Source organism: Spinacia oleracea, chromosome 4, assembly GCF_020520425.1.
Source record: "Spinacia oleracea cultivar Varoflay chromosome 4, BTI_SOV_V1, whole genome shotgun sequence".
Classification (NCBI taxonomy): domain Eukaryota; kingdom Viridiplantae; phylum Streptophyta; class Magnoliopsida; order Caryophyllales; family Amaranthaceae; genus Spinacia; species Spinacia oleracea.
The window spans coordinates 10380711-10398213 of record NC_079490.1 but is presented as its reverse complement, the minus strand read 5'-3'; the positions used below and the strand labels follow the sequence as shown (position 1 = coordinate 10398213).

Here is a 17503-nt window from a genome sequence, read left to right as displayed (position 1 = left end):
TCTATCGTGGATCCAACACATGCCCCGGTCGAGGTAGTGTCTTCAACAGACGAATTTCGCTCAAGAGGCCAACCCGCAAGTGCAAGCCAATGGGGCATGCAGGCGAGAGGGACCTAATGGGCGAGCGATTGGGTTCGGGATAGGTGTACTACCTGCACAAGTATCAAGTGGGAAACATGCGCGGCGTATGCACCCCCTTATTGGCGAAAAAAGGTATCCTTAGTCCCAACTCCCGAGGGAGCCGAGATTCGTTATGATGTCCTGCCCGTTCACATTAATATGCTGATTTTCAGGTCGTCCCAACTTGATGGGGAAATAAACGCGGGGTAGGATCGTTTCACCCTTTGGCTATTTTGATTACCTACAAGCACGAGTATTTCCTTCACTATCCCCAGTGGAGTCGCCACTGTGAGGGGGTCGAAAAAGCGCGAGGCTAATGCGTGACCTTGTCCCTCGTGGGTGTGACGATTCTTTTTATTCAATCAAGTGTAATTGGATTTCCTGTGAGTATACACCCAATTGACTAGTAATATAGGAGTCGCCATTCAGTTTTTAACGACAATGAGAAAAACTGACAAAACCCGGTTATCGTGACATAAAGGGAGTGCAATTATGTTTGGCCACGACGGCCGTAGGTTCCCTTGTGATCCATGGTATGGGGATCTCTCAATATACACCCGCAAGGTAGAGATTGAGGGTTCGGGGGACTGTAACTACCGAGAGGAGTAATTCGCTCGTCGATAACTCCAGAGGCAGGATATCCTTACTAGTTCAGCATAAATAATTGAAGGGACATGCGTTAACTATTGAACTAATCTGAATTGATTTTAGCAATATGCAACATATAATACTAATTCGATCGTGATTATCTGATTTAAATAACATTAAGGGACCTAGCATGATAATCCGATTTCCCAAAAATATTATATTTGTTAGGCGTGATAGAACATTCAAATTAGGTTAGTTTAACAGTTCATAAAAAGGGCGAGGAAAGCGGTTAAATCATCGAAAAGGGACACATTACGACGCACCCTTGAGAGGTGCGTCACGGTTCTCAGAAAACTAACCACTTTGACTTTGCTATTTCTCCTTTTTATTTAACGAATCTCGATTATGGGACGGGATACGTTCTGTTCGATTTATGGATCGATTGCGACAGAACGCGTGAACAGTTTCGCAGCGAGAGGCTTAGGCTAAGGGGTTTAGAGTCAATACTCAGAATATATTATGTGTTGTTGTGTGTCTTTTTCACGTCGAACTTAGGGGTCTATTTATAGGAAAAAGTGGCGTAGAAAGATAGTTTTTCAGGATTTTGAATACGAAACGGATTAGGAAAAGAATCCGTCCCAGGTACTTTCGGCGCCCAGCTCTGGGCGCTGGAATTTTCGGCGCCCAGGGCTTGGCGTTGAAAATAGGGTCTGGCAGTTTTGTTTAGTCAGATTCGGATTCCTAAAATCCGTAGAGTTTGAGATTAATTCGAGTCTTTTAGCGCGTATCAATTTTATGACGGAATGCGTCTGGGCCCGTTACGAACTCTAGGCTCGTTAGGATTTTAATTAATACGTAACTCTTATTTCCGAATCCTATTAGGAATAGGATTCTCGCAGTTTTCTATCTCATTTAGGATTTATGTTGGAGTGCCACACCTAATTCTGACAGGTTTCTATCTTTTATGATTTGCCACTTTTAGACGCTACCTTTTACGGCAGTTACTATTTTTAGCAGGTTTCCATAAATAGCAGGTTTCAGGTGAAATGAAATAGGGAATCGAGATTCGTTTATTATATAGGAGATGCGTTGTCAAGTGGAGTTTTTATGCTTTCATCATCGAACCTTTCCCTTGCGGGAATGGGGACAAAAGTAGGTGTCTATAGGTACACGTTCAGTATTTACAAATATATTCTAGTTTCTATTATTTGGTACACAGTCCGGTGTACCAAATTTCTTAACCACCATGACACTCATAAGTCTTTCATCTGCTTTTAAAGACTTCACAATAATACTTTGGGGGATTAAGCAGTCCTTAAATGAAAGAATCACCATTCTTTCATTGTCATTGGACTACAGAATCCTCCCAAGGTATTATTATAAGCTTTCTAAAGCTACACTTGTATATCGTCCTTCCAAACAACAGCATATAGAATGTGTTTAATACCAAAAACAGAAAAATTGATATCAAACTACTGCAACTCATACCAGATCAGCAACCTCTTCTGCCAACGGCCTTCTTTCTTCTCTTCCAAATAGAGGATGGGGCTCCCGGTAAACAACATCAACCGTCTGTTGAAATTAAATAAAACCAAGAATATATTTAAGAAGTACTAATAACAATGTCATATTTAAAGCAACAAACACCACATATATTGATCACAGGAGAATACACACCGATAACCTCCCATAGTCTTCAGTAGGCTTCCTATCTTGAAGTTTCACCTTCTCCACTTCCTCCTCAGTCCAGACTTTTAGTCTGGGGAACTCGTCCCAACGGACAGGAAGCCGACATAAACGGTCTAGATAAAATACCTGCCAGAAATGGATAACTAATTAAAACATGCCAGAAAAGGACTACAACATACAACACTTATAATGAACATACTTATTAAATGTCAATTTCAGGAGAGCACTCACCAACAAAAACAAAACACAACCACCAGTCCCAGCCGCATAACCCTGAACTTCTAGCTTCCGCTGGCATGTGATCGCGTAGTCTAGCAGCCATTTGTGACAAAACTCACACCAGTTATACTGATCTGCGTCCTTTGCAACACATACAACACCTAGCAGTTTCGTCGACATGTTTGCACCATCAGTAGAAGGACAAAGAATCTGTCCCATTAGCACAATCATGAAGTTCTCCATGAACTCAGTCCTTTGACGTTGATTTGCGAGCGGCACTAAGTTGCCGAGCTTGTCCAAGGGACCTAACAACACGCGAGTTGCGTTGGATATCAGTACTGTGGTCTTGTTGTTTGCAGGGTTTTTCTCACCATACTTCACTGCATACGCTAGAGCTTTTCCAGGCGGCAAATCAGAATCCTTTTCAGAGACGGGAAGCCCGCTGTTCCTCAAACCAAACACATCTTCCCAATGGCCAGGTGTGATCGGCAACACATGCCCGTCACCACCTACCAGATAACTGTTGACTCCGTCCAATCTGGTCATCAACCAATAACAAAGCTGCCTCAGAAGCTTGGATATTTTCAACTCCAACAATCCTCCAAACCCCATTTTTTGCACACAGGCTCTTCTAGAGTCATCAAATCCAGCAATGATCTTTGAGAAAGCATCAGTGCGGCATATAACACTCGGTTGCTACCAACATGCCATTAAGTAAGTCAGAACCTAACATAATATCTGCTACACAATCACATAATCATAATCTCAAGAATTAAATTACTATATACCTTGCGATCGCAATTAGCCCTTTGGGTAGCAACTACAACATCATGACACTTGGCATATTCACCCCTAGACATTGGATGTTGAGGGATTGGAACCTGATCAGAGGGTACAACAACATATTATTAAACAACTAGTTGATACTAATTTAATGAATACATATTAAAATAACGGTATAGATGTCAATCATACCCGCAGAAACACTCTACTATTCTTGCCTCTCCTAGTCATTCCCTTATCTTTAAGAGGAGACTTTCCTTTTCTACGCTCTTTATCAACACTCTTACCAACCTTTTTCTTCAGCAACAACTTCTTCTTCACAGGCTTCCCCTGTTCTTCCTCGTCATCAGTATCCCCACGACGCCTTTTCCTAATCACCTTCAAATGTTTCTTCCTCAACCCATGTTGTTCATCTTCTGGATAACCCCGCCTAACATTTTGGCCTACATGCTTCGGATGCTTCTTCCCCACTCTACGGACATCAGCTTCTCCATCTTCCTCGTCATCCTCTTCATCATCATTTCCTTCATCCTCTACATCATTAGCTAAACGCCTACTCTTAGCATACTTCCTACTGCGCTCTTTCATCTTCAACTTAGCACGAGCATCAACTTCAAGCTCATCATAAAACTCATCATCCTCCTCTACAACAACAGGACGCCTTCCTTTAGCATTACCCGTTTTCCTGCCCTGATTTTTCAACTTACACTTTACACCAACATCATTTCCCCCCTCATCCTCATCCTCATCTACATACTCTTCGTCGTCTTCTTCTTCGTCCTCTAATTCCTCACCCTCCTCTTCATATGGTGTATCTTCACTATCATCCCCTGATCCAACGAGATCTCCCTCGTACTCTTCATCATCTTCATCAATTTCCGGTTCCATATACTTCTTACGGTTACTAGTGCCGGGTACCTGGGGAGGTTTATCCTTAAAAACTTCATTCATTGCAAATTTCTGCTAATATACGAAAACAAATTCCATGATTATGTAATGCACAAACATATTCATGATTATTTAATGAAAAGACATATACAATATTAAGTAATACCAACCAAAATATTATATAGCTATCATAAAATTATATAAACAACACTTAACAACACTCACCCATTGCTTATTTGATCCGGTGTGACCCTTTTTGAAGACCATCCTGAAATTACAAGGGGCCAACAAAGTGAATAAGAAACTGAATAACAAACTAACAATTACTTCAGGATTTTGAACTTTCAGAACAGCTAGGCATTACCAAACAAATACGACACTGAAAAAGAAGCAACAGATGAACAAATAACCAAAACATAACAAATATAAGCAATATTTGAGGAACAAAACCCTACGTTTGGCCAATTTATATAACAATTCAATAAACGAGTAACCATGTTTTGAGATATTCATGACAAAATACACAAACATTAACATATTTTAAGAACATTTTGACCAACATAAGCAGAAATCAAAATGACAATTAAAGAACAATTTTTGTACCTCGGGATTATTAATCAAATTTATTAGAACAGAACCCACTCAAAAACATCTAATTAATACGTATTATAACTATAATTCAGATAAAGATTTATGACTACAAATTCATTTCTAACTTGAATCAGATGAAGATTATTTAGTACAGAGTACAAAGTCATTTCCAACTACAATGTAAAATTGCATGCTAAACTAAAAAATCAACACTTTCTATATTCCAGAAATCATACAACTTGCATAATAATCACCAACTTATATCAGAATTGCATAAAAATCATACCAAATCCAGAATTATAAACCCTAATTATATTATTGTTAAAAAATCAGATTTTTACCCAAAATCGAAATGAACCCTAGATTATAACAACAGAAAGTTCTAACAAAATACCTATACAATATTCTTCAATAAAGATTAACTCTTTACCTGAGATTTTGCAATTCACCAACTTCCTCTCGCAAGAAAAAACTTCAACCTCCTATCAATTATATAGTACGGGACGGCAGTTAAGAAGTGCGGCGGTTTTACGTTTGTGGGGAAGTTGTAGAATGGGAGGCGGTTAATCGATTGATGATTCCGAATTTGGAGGGAGAAGAAACGAGCGGGAGACGAAATGGCAACTGAAGAACTGAAGCTTCCCAGGTAAGTTTTTAGGGGAGAGAGTGAAAAGTTGGGTGTTAAAATTTAATTACATCAGTTATTACAATTTACAGTTGCCAACAATATTTCCCCAAAATAATTAAAAGGAAAACAAATTATATTTTTTGAATTTTGAATTTTGGACCAGATTTTTAGAGAGAGAATGAGAAATAAAAGGAGAAAAAAATTAAAAGTGGGCCAAACAACTTCATCCCCTTGCATTTACCTTTATACCCTTGGTATAGTCTTCAAAGACTCTAGCTGGTAGAGTCTCAGAAACCCTCGTTTCCCGGTGTGACGTATATGGAATACTATATTGTTAGATGTACTGAATGATACAAATGATTAAGCTTGTTGTGCCATGCCTTTCTTATAACATGAACTTTGTAGGCTTGTAGCTTATGTCGCACATATCTAACTATATACATAGTAATTTCATTTGCTGAGTGTACTTATTGAAGGTTGTATTACTCTCTGTGCCAAAGCCAATTTATTCCGTACAAGTTACTAAGTTAGTGAGTTCAACTAGAATTAGTTAGATAAGAAATCGATTAATAATCAAAGTTACATATATCAGCGGCCACGACCACACGTGTGGCTTTGACTCATTATGTTGTGTTGATGAGCACGACTGCATGAGGGTAACGTAATATAAAAGGCCCTCGATCATGCCTTACTTTTTCTAATACGAAATTAAAAACAGCTATTATCAAGTAATGTTCCACCGATTAATGGGATTTATGGTCCTAGGAAAACGATGTACGGTACTATGTGCAATTATTTAGGTGAGAATAGTTGAAATTTTGCAAATATGCGAGTGCGACCGTATGACACACATCTTACTCTTGGAAAATATACATTTCAAATAAAATATAATGTATATATAGTTAGAAATATAGAACATATGTTATACGTATGTTAGTTTATTGATAGGCTTAATGATATTTAATTGTTTATAGAAAAGAAAGAATGGGTCCAAAAAGCACGCATGAATTGTAGAAGGTATGGAGATTATATTGAGAATATCATGCCTTTTATAGTAAATTCTACACCTAGGATAGTTACATGCTTATGTTTTCTGATTTGTTCTTTTACTCTTCCTAGGTAGTTTGTTAGTAGTGATCCTAGGTGGATTTTGCCGGCTTTGTTTTGGCTTCTTGTACACATGTAATTTAGGGTTGTGCATAGACCTTTGTATATAAGGGGAAGGCAGGCCTTTTGTGCCGTTGAGACCTCAAAAAAACACAGAAACACAATACATTGAAAACACCAGAATTCCTGGTGAAGAAACCACTGCATTACAGCAGCAAAACTCTTTGAATCTTTCTTTATGGTATCAGAGCAGGTTTAAACGTTCTTAAATCTTAAAGATTTTGAGAGTTTGCTGTTCTGAAATAACAAACCAACAAGAAAAATCAAAGCTTTCGAAACAGAAACAAAATGGTTGAAACAAGTTCTTCCTCAACAAACAATCTGAATCCTTACAAATATCCTCTCTTTATTGCAGTAAATGAGAGTGATGCAACACCACTGGGAAGCATCCTGTTTGATGGAAAGAATTTTCTGAATTGGAACAGAAGCATCAGAATTGCTCTTGGTGCTAAGAACAAACTGGGGTTCTTAGAAGGGAAGCATCCTAAACCTTCTGAAGGTGCTGATGAAATTCAGAAATGGACTAGATGGGATTACATGGTGAGGTCATGGTTGTTGGCCACCATGAAGCCTATGATTGCAAGCAGCCTTGTGACTATGCAATCGACTAAGAGGTTATGGGAAGAAATTGTTGAAAGACATGGGCAAACAAGTGCTCCTCTTCTCTTTCAATTGAAGAAAGACATGTGGGTGAAGGAAAATGCCCTTGGTCCAAGTATGCATTCTATGTTAAGTCTAATAAATGCGGTTCAGTATTAATTAACAAGTTAATAATTCAGTGAGATCAAGTGAGCTGAATGCCTAGCTAGAGGCCGCTTCAGTTCAAGTGGAATTAATGATATTAATCCACAGCTTACTCTTGACTGAACCCGTAGGGTCACACAAATAGTACGTAAACGGATCAAGTATTTAATGGCATTAAATACTCCATCTATGGATATTCGGAATCACGGATCTTGGTTTCAGTGGGAGCTGAGATCGTCACAGGCAAGAAATGAATACTCCGGAAACGTTGATATTGCCGGAAACGGAAATATGGATCGTATCGGAAATATAAATATTATCCAAGTCGTAGATGTTGCCGGAAACGGAAACATGGTACGTATCGGAAAATATTATCGGAAATGGAAATATTGCCGGAATCAGAAATATTGCCGGAAACGGAAATATTGTCAGAATCGGAAATATTATCGGAATCGGAAAATAATTCCAGAAACGGAAATATTAAATATTTGTTCGAAACGGAAATTAATTCTGGAATCGGAAATATTAAATATTGTTCGTATCGGAAATGAATTCCGGAATCGAGAATTTAATCGGAAGCGTATCGTACGAATTAGCATCGGACGAGGCCTGCCAGACGAAGGCCCAGCACGAAGCCGGGCCATCGCCCAGCAAGCCAAGCGCAACAACCACACGCCAAGCATACGACCAGGCCCAGCGCAAAAGCCAGGCCCAGCCGAAGCTTGGGCGCGCGCGCGGGGCTGCGACGAGTGGGCTGGCGCTGTGCGTGGGCCGCAAGGCCTGCGTGCGGGGCTAGCGTATTACTCGAAGTGTGTTACTCGAATCCTAAGGCTACCGGGATTCGTCATATGATTAAATCTAATCCTAAAAGATTTAGTTTATTTAATTAGAGTCCTAGTAGGATTATAATTAAATAAATTAGTATCCTAATAGGATTCCAAATCCTTTTCCATAACTCTATAAATAGGTGCCTAGGGTCACATATTTAGAACGAGTTTTCAAGTATTCAAAGTGAGTTTTTGAGAGAAAAATTCAGTCACACAATTGCCTAAAAGTGCCGAAAATAATTGTATCTTAAGGGCGATTCTAGTTGGTCAATCTTAAGGCGGATCCGGACGTGCTGTGGACTATCTACGGAGGGACGACACTTGGAGTCCTAAAGACTTGTTCTTGTTCGGTTCGGGCGCAGCTAGGGAAGGCACGCAACAAAGAGTATGCATCTAATCTATGCTAAATGATTATGTGTAAATAATATGTTTTCCTGGCTTTATGGTTTTTCCGCATGATTTATGAATTGTCATATGTATCATAACCTAACAGTGGTATCACGAGCCTCTTATTATTTTCATAATCTAAATTGCATGAACATGGTTAAATATTACAAATTTGCAAAAATTAAAAGGGGTGATTAATTTTCGTAATTGTTAATTAATTGCAAATTGCGTTTATTTAATTATACGTACGCAGTTTTCGGCAGTTTCTTCGTTACTCATCCAAATCGAGTGATTTTTGTGTCAATTCCGCATGTAAAAGGCATTCTAAAATTTTGACAAAAACAGTATTTTTCTGCCGAACCCAGAATTCTCAAATTCGAAGCCTAACTATGACTTTTCGGAGGTTTTAGTTTTTCGAATGCAAAATTTCGTAAATTTAAGATGTTAAATTAAATATTTGCGATTCTTGTTGATAAATCTTGAATTTTTGATTGACCTACTGTATATGTTTAACAAGTTTGAATGCCTAGCCTTGTTAATTATGCAATCTAATTTGTAATTATGATTAATTTGTTGAAAATTAGAATAATTTAGAATTAATTTGATTTTCATAATTAATTATAATTTAATTAGAGACCTATGATTAAAAACCACCATAAAAATTGTAAATTTATAATAAATTTTAAATTTTTATGACCTAGACTTGAATCCATGTTAATCGGAAATCAATTGAATAATAAATTTTCGATTTTTTCGCCCTAAAATTATGAAATTAATATTATTTATTAATTTGTCATTAATTTTAAATATAAAATTTTTAAATTTTATGCGATTCGCTCATATAACTTGCACGCACAGAGCAATGGACGCTACGTGTTACCCTTAAGGGGTGTTGTATAGTGCGGGCATGTGACGACGAGCAAGGGAGCTCGTCGCCCATGCGGCACGAATGCAATGAGCAAGGCCATGGTGCACGAGCACAAGGCAGCAGCCCTGCCTTGTGTCGTGGGCTGTGAGCAATGGACGAATGGGCATGGGCGAAAGCAAGGCACGGCAGTCGCGTGTGGTCAGCAAGCGAGCTGCGCCACAGCGCGCACTGCCTCGCGCAAAGCGTGCGGAGCCTCGCGCGCAGCGAGCGCAAGCTCGCGTGCCACGAGTGCTCCGCCCAGCGTCGATGCCTCGCGTAGCGAGCGATGGCTCGCAGGATCGAGCGCTGGCAAGCGCGCGCAGCGAGCGCTGGCGAGCGAGCGCAGCGAGCGATGGCTCGCGTGCATCGAGCGCTGGCGCGCGCGCGCAGCGAGCACCAGCTCGCATGAGGCCTTGCGAAGGAAAGCAGCAGCAGCTATGCGACGCAGCGCATGGGCTGCGCGCACATGGCCAGCGATGGATGTGTGCGTGCGGCCCATGGGCGTACGTTGCGTGGGGTTGTTGCGTTACGATTAGATCGTTTTGAAATTTTAATTTGAAATTTTTCAGTTTACGTAATTTTAATTAATTTTAAAATTAATAATTTAAATTATTTTCTTGGATTTTAATTTTGAATATTGTAATTATAATAAATTTTATTTATTCTAATTATTTTACTAAAATTAAAATCATGAATTAATTTAAATACGACTGAAATTAAATTAAACTTTTTGGATTCAATTATAAATTTATATGAGCTTTAAATTTTAATTAAATTTGTATGTTTCCGGTTAGACTAGAAATACATTTTTATGTTTAAAATTAGTAAAGCATATGAATTTATTGGTTTAAGTGGGAGCCCTTTTAGTCATAAACTCTTCATTAGGTCTACAAATCCTTAAGGTTAAAACAACTTGATTAGAATTAATAAGGACTGAATAATTGGTAGATTATTGGTGCCCTTGATTAATTGCTGCAAATATTTACGTGATGCATAATGTGTTTTACTAAACAGCTATGTGGGCCATTCATGATAATGAATGGGTGAATGGTATATATTGTATATGTACTGTTTTGCAGGTTATGAAGTGACTAGTATGGCCCAAATAGGATAGAAAATATGGTCTGGGTACCATTAATTTGAATGTAATTGGTCTAAAGTACCAAAGTTGTTTTTCAATTCAAATATGGTCTGTGTACCATCAAATAGTTGTAATTAGTTTTAATTATAGCTTATCCTATTTGAAGAAAATGGTGCCTCCCACGGAGATTTTCAAGACGGACTTTGGAGTTAAAGCTTCAAGATGAAGTCGGGCCATACTAGATCACATTTATCTTATGCATGTTTTAAGTTATTTATTGCTTTTAAATATGTCTTAAAATGCATGAGATCAAAAGCTTGATTATGTTGCATGATTAAGGATTTTAGTTCACTTAAAATCTAACCAACATAGTAAGAGCCTTAAGTTCCAAACTTAAAAATTGAGTTAAAAGGTGCCATGCCAAAATATACACTTGCTTGGATATCCTTTACATCAATCTAGTAATAGTTTTCGCTCAGCGAGGTGTTACTTATTGGTCCTAAAGGGGCAAGGTACACAAATAATTGTGAGTACATGTTAGTTTTGGTGAAACTCAACGATATAAGTAAGGAGTCCTTTTATGTCGTGGCAAAATCGATAGGTTTACCTAATAAGTTCTTAGACGTACCTATCAACCAAGAATAGTTTCTAGACTATTAGCAAAAGGCTTTTGCTTACCTAAGATGTTTTAGGATTAAGTCGACAAACTGTGCTTAGTTCTTCAATGATTTTAGGATCTTGGAATCATTTTTATTCACACCTGCCGGAACACATAACTTGAATAAAATGCTTAATAAACATTGAATTATGCATGTATGCTAGAATTTAAGTTTATTAAGAGAAACTGTGAATGGTTATTTATTTGTTTATTCTTTTCAATTGTAGTTTTAAATATGGCAAACAACAATCAAAACATCATCATAGGTTCTGAGCTTATGGTCAAGCTGAACCTGGCAAATTTTCTTGAATGGGAAGCTAAGCTAGTTGAAATAGTCAAACTCAATTGACTTGAGTATGTACTGTCACATCCCATGCCAAGCTACTATGCCAGAGACATGACCCCTGAGAGATTTTACGCCTGGGATGCGGATCTCAAAAAGGTTATGAGTCTCATGCTGAACAATATCCCTGATAATTGGGCTAGAAGGTTTGTAGCCTATGAACCTTTTACGCTCATCAAGAATCTGAGGGATATCTGTCGTGGAAGCACGGAGGACAGGGACCTGAACGTCCATGAGTTGATTGAATCAATGTCTGGTCTAAAGGTTAGTTCTCCCAACAGGTGTTATAGGATGGAGGTCCAAGAAACACATGTTCAGCTCCTTTGCACTAAACAGAGGGTAGGCGTCCCACTGAGGTTCCATGTGGATCTTATGCGTTCATACTTTGATCGCCTAAGTCTACTAGGAACACCAATAAGCGAAAGGATGGCAGTCTCTATCTTGCTCAATTCACTACACAGTGGGTTTGGTCGCTTCAAGCAACTATACCTAAGTGAACCAAGAGAAGAAACAGTTGCAGAATTTGTTCACCTTGTCAGAAAGGCTGAAATAATACTGGACTGTGAAGCCAAAGATTTACTCAAGGCTAGAAGGAGACCGTTCAAGAAAGGTGGAAAGTCCAAGGGCAATGCTAAATCAAAGCAGGACAAGTCCACATCAAGCTGTCTTTATTGTGATGGAATAGGCCATTACAAAAGAGAATGTCCAAAGCTAAAGGAAGATCAGAAGAACGGAACAGTCGTTCCATCTTCAGGTATTTTCGTTATAGACTGTATACTTGCTAATTCAACTTCTTGGGTATTAGATACAGGTTGTGGCTCACACTTATGTTCCAATCCACAGGGACTAAGAAGAAGTAGAAAATTAAGCAAGGGTGAAGTCGACCTACGAGTGGGAAATGGAGCACGGATTGCTGCGTTAGCTGTAGGAACTTACTATTTGTCGTTGCCCTCCGGGCTAGTTTTGGAACTGGAAGAATGTTTCCATGTTCCAAGTCTTACTAAAAACATCATTTCAGTTTCTTGCTTAGATGCTAAGGGATTTTCCTTTTTAATAAAAGACAATAGTTGTTCGTTTTATTTTAAAGAGATGTTTTATGGATCTGCTAGATTAGTCAATGGACTTTATTTATTAGATCACGACAAACAAGTATATAACATAAATACCAAAAAGGCCAAAAAGGATGATTCAGATCTCACCTATCTGTGGCATTGTCGATTAGGCCATATAAACTTGAAACGCTTAGAAAGACTTCAAAAGGAAGGAATTCTAGAACCATTTGACTTAGAGGATTATGGTAAATACGAATCATGTTTACTTGGCAAAATGACAAAGCAACCTTTCTCTAAAGTTGGAGAAAGAGCAAATGAACTATTGGGTTTAATCCATACAGATGTATGTGGACCAATGAGTACAAATGCTAGAGGTGGTTTCAGCTACTTTATCACTTTCACTGATGACTTCAGTAGATATGGTTATGTCTACCTAATGAAGCATAAGTCTGAATCCTTTGACAAATTCAAGGAATTTCAGAGTGAAGTAGAGAATCAATTAGGCAAGAAGATTAAGGCACTGTGGTCTGATAGAGGCGGTGAATATCTGAGCTATGGATTTGATGACCATCTGAAAGAATGTGGAATTCTATCAGAATTGACTCCTCCTGGAACACCACAATGGAACGGTGTGTCGGAACGGAGGAACAGAACCTTGCTAGACATGGTCAGGTCAATGATGGGTCAGGCCAAACTTCCATTAGAATCTTGGGGACATGCACTAAATACAGCTGCACTCACTATAAATAGAGCTCCGTCTAAAGCTGTCGAAAAGACTCCATATGAGTTATGGTTTGGAAAGCCTCCAAATGTGTCTTTTCTAAAGATTTGGGGATGTGAAGTATACGTCAAACGATTAATTTCAGACAAACTTCATCCAAAATCTGACAAATGTATCCTTGTGGGCTATCCAAAGGAAACAAAGGGGTATTACTTCTACAATACATCTGAGAACAAGGTGTTTGTTGCTCGAGATGGTGTCTTTTTGGAGAAAGATCACATTTCCAAAATGACAAGTGGGAGAAAAGTAGACCTCGAAGAAATTCGAGTCGAACCACAAACTCTAGAGAATGCTCAAGATGACATTCAGGATGAAACTCAGAGATCTTTAGAAGAATCTGGTGAGAATCATGGTCAATCTAGAAATGTTACCCCGCGTACACTACTACAAAAATAGGCAAAGAGACCCGTTCAAAATGCCTAAGAGACCCCATTTAAGGGGGTCTCTAGATAGGGGGGTCTCTTTATAAAAGAGACCCCTCATCTAGAGGGGGTCTGTTTGTTAAAAACAAGAGACCCGTTATTTAAGAAAAGGGGTATGTTACGTTAACCATGTAAAAAATAATGTAGAAGAAGAAGAGACCCCTTATTAGAGATATGGGGTATGTTTGCAAAAATATTCAGACCTAATATTTAACCTAGGGGGTCTCTTTGAATTTTTAAATAATATTTTTTTCCATCAAACTCAGACCCCATATGTAAGATAAAGGGTCTCTTTGAATTTTTTAATATTATTATAATTAACAAATTCAGACCCCATATGTTAGATAGAGGGTCTCTTAGAATATTTTACTATTTTTTATTATTATACTCGAGAGAGCCCTTTTTATACCTAACGGGTCTCTTTTCATTAACTTTTATTAAAAAAAAAAATAGCATAAACGACCATTTTTCGGCATAAAAAATCAGCATTTAACCAAATTTTTAATTTCAAACTAATTCTTACAATTACCCACTAAATTATTTCCCACTTTACATCAATTGTAATCTTCAAAAATATAAAAATAACAAAATAAAATAAGGCTCAAAAGTTTACATAATTGTGGCAAGCATCAACAAATTGACAATACTAATTATTAGCCAATGCGCACTACTACAAAAGTTGGAATAAGTAACGTTAAATAGAGTACGGTTAAGTGTGTTATGCGTTTCATAGGATAATAGAGTACGGTTTTCTCTAATATCAGTTCTATTGGAAAAAGAATAGAGAACGATTATGACACTTAACCGTTTCATATTTTTTACAAAAATAAAAAAATAATTATATTTAATATATACATGTGTATCGTAGTAGGAGTATGAATAAAAAAAACATATAGAGCTGTGTTTTAAATCTTTGATAGAGGCGTACTATATTCTCATTCAAAAAAATTAAAAAAACTAATGCAGCAGCAGACTAAATTAATCAAGCCGTAAAATCAAAAACCTCCCGCAAACCAAAACCTCCAGTAAAACCTAAACCTAAACATTCTACTCTATCTTCTGCAAATACTTAACCATAATCGTGCAAAACCTAAACCTTTCTAACAAAACCCCCGAATCCAATCTCCCGGAAAACTTAGACCATAATCACGCACCACCACCAGATCACCGCTGCACCACCAGATCACCGCCGCTGTACCGCACTACTGTTCGTTGGATCCCCTCTCCTTCTACCTCTCCCTCTCCCTCTCTCTCTAATCAAAATCCCCAATTCATCTAGCGCTTTCGGGCGATTGTTCGTTGACTTTGTACACCAGCGTCGAGGGAGATGGTGTTGAGTTTTGGCCTTATGGTCAGACTTACTTCAATAAGCCTTCTGGCAGGTATTGTGATGGTCTTGTCATCCCGGATTTCTTAGGTAAATGGCATTCGATCATCACTTCAGCAAAATTATATTTAACTCTTCATAATTACATCATCTTATATGTTTTTTCTATTTTTGGGCAGCTCAATTTGCAGGTTGGCCACATTTGCGGACGTATATGCAACCAGGCCCTAAGAATTATTCCCAAGGAATGAATTTTGCTGCTGCGAGTGCTTGTGTGCTCGTTGAAACTCGTCCTGGCAAGGTAATACTTACATTTTTTGGGTTAGTTATGTACAATTAGATCCTATTTTTGCATACATATTGTGGTGAAGTGATTGGATTTTGAATTGATACTCTTTCTGCTTCAAATTTTGATATGTTTGGTCGATTACTCTTAATTAATAAGAATGTGACAAATGTCAAGAGAGTTTGAGACTTGTTTCAATTGATGTTTTAGGCCTTGAGAAGTTGAGATTAGCAATAGAAAATTAGGATCTAGGCATAACTTCCTAGGAAATTGGTGATTGCCAAATTGAGATGCTGCAATGTTGGTGATCAACTCGATGGATTGCACTTGTTTTATTTGATTTCGTAAAAAGTGACGAGTACTTCTTAGTTTCCAATTGTTATCTGCCATTTGTGTTTAAACTTGATTATTTCGTTTACTAAAGACTTTGGTGGGTTTGTTTCCTTTAGGGTTGTTTTATATATCAAGAAAGAATTCAACTTGCAGAGTGCACCAACTTTGGAAGGCTTAATTGTGACTATGGCACTAGTTGGAGCAACTCTAATCACAACATGTTGCGGACCGATTTCAGATCGTGTTGGTCGTCGCCCGAATTTGATAACCGTTTTATATTCCTTCCTCATTTTCTGATTTTAGGAAGGGAATAAATGACGCTTATCTCTTATCAATGTACTTTATTACTAGGTATATAAAACGCTTCTTTTACCCGTTTTATAAACTTTATAGCGCGCTGAGTTGAAGAACGCCTCTGAAGCGTCCTATAAAGTGTATTTCGACAGTACTCTATGCCCTTTTTTGTAGTAGTGGCGGGCACAAGCATATGTTCTCCTCCAACACTGTTTGGCTGGTTTCCAAATGTGAACTTCCCTTACACCTTACCTTCAACAAGAAACAAACCTGCATTAACAACGAAATTAAATTTAGAAAACAAGTAATATCAGTTGGATGTCTCGAAGCAGAATTACACATTATTAGTTAAAAGAAAGTAAGAAACCATCAAAGCAGTTTTCTGGCAAGTTAGTGCAATACACTCAAAGCATACATCTATTCACAATATATGTCTACCTTTCTAGAAGGTGCAGCAAACTAAAGGTGTTACCATCAGGAACTTTGACGGAGAAAATCTGAGCTTATACGGAAAAAATGTTGTAGTTAATCTATGACACGTTTAAACATGCCTTCTGATAAAAGAACACAAAAAAAAAAGGAAGTTTGATAGAGAGCTCATGTTGCCACCAATACACATTTCAAAAGCTTCGGCTCCTTTGCTCAACCTATTGGCAACAAAGTCCATCCAATCCCCTCTATCACAAAAGCCCCGTTATTCCTTCTGTACAAGTAAATATAATAAATTAATAATGTTAATAACTGTTCTATAATTAATGTACTGAGGTCATGCCAGTTGCAAGTAATGATTTTATGTAGCAGTTAACTGCTATTTCTAGTGTGGCATTGTAAATTAGGAGATGGTAGCAAACTGAGTTTATAAGCTTCATATCTTGAAATCAATATCCTTAAACTAACCAAATATAACCCAAAAGAATGGAAAAAAATATATCTAACCTCATATTCTGGAAAACATGAAATCGCCTCTCAGTAACACAGGTTGCATGTACTACAGATAGATAAGTGTAAACGAACACCAAACAAATACAGAGCAGAGTTCAGAAGACTGACCGTATAACCTCTATAATTAAGTTGCTTGGGTCTTCGTAGCACAATAATATTGTTCACTTAACATTGGCTCTGGTATTTTCTATTGAACAAAACTCCTCACATACTGGAACTCAAGTTGATATTGAAGGCTTTTGACAAGGGCTTGCTAGTCAAAGGACCAGAAAAGAATAGTAAATTGACTTTTTTGCTACTTGATGCGATCTCAGGCTTAAGCTGCTGCGCTAAAATACTCTCAGTTAAAGGTGGGGGCAGTCTGTTATTAGTGCTTTCTTTCAATATAGACTTTGAGCTTAGGATGATAGGCCCAGACAAAATTTCAGTTCGTACAAGCTTTTCAT

At 37.9% G+C, this 17503-nt stretch overlaps 1 protein-coding gene and 1 long non-coding RNA gene across 2 annotated transcripts; one reads left to right on the top strand and one right to left on the bottom strand.

Annotated features, from left to right (window-relative positions):
* Window positions 1–1902: 1902 nt before the first annotated feature.
* Window positions 1903–4556, bottom strand: LOC110802679 (uncharacterized). The gene is made up of 7 exons (XM_022008120.2): window positions 4513–4556; window positions 3592–4359; window positions 3405–3497; window positions 2629–3312; window positions 2386–2523; window positions 2197–2280; window positions 1903–2061 (listed from the first exon to the last, which is right to left on the bottom strand). The coding sequence occupies exons 1-7, from the start codon at window positions 4552–4554 to the stop codon at window positions 1903–1905; spliced, it is 1968 nt and encodes a 655-aa protein (XP_021863812.2). The 5' UTR covers window positions 4555–4556.
* A 10249-nt stretch (window positions 4557–14805) lies between these two features.
* LOC110802665 (uncharacterized) lies at window positions 14806–16927 on the top strand. Its single transcript, XR_008918355.1, has 3 exons — window positions 14806–15292; window positions 15382–15503; window positions 15938–16927. It is a non-coding gene; the product is annotated as an uncharacterized lncRNA (long non-coding RNA).
* The last annotated feature ends 576 nt before the right edge of the window (window positions 16928–17503 follow it).

Coding starts and splice junctions, on each gene's coding strand:
- LOC110802679 (XM_022008120.2), bottom strand. CDS start 4,554: ATGGTCTTCAAAAAGGGTCACACCGGATCAAATAAGCAATGG. Junction 4,360..4,512: donor CCGGATCAAATAAGCAATGG/GTGAGTGTTGTT, acceptor GTATATTAGCAG/AAATTTGCAATGAATGAAGT. Junction 2,062..2,196: donor CAGAAGAGGTTGCTGATCTG/GTATGAGTTGCA, acceptor AGGATTCTGTAG/TCCAATGACAATGAAAGAAT.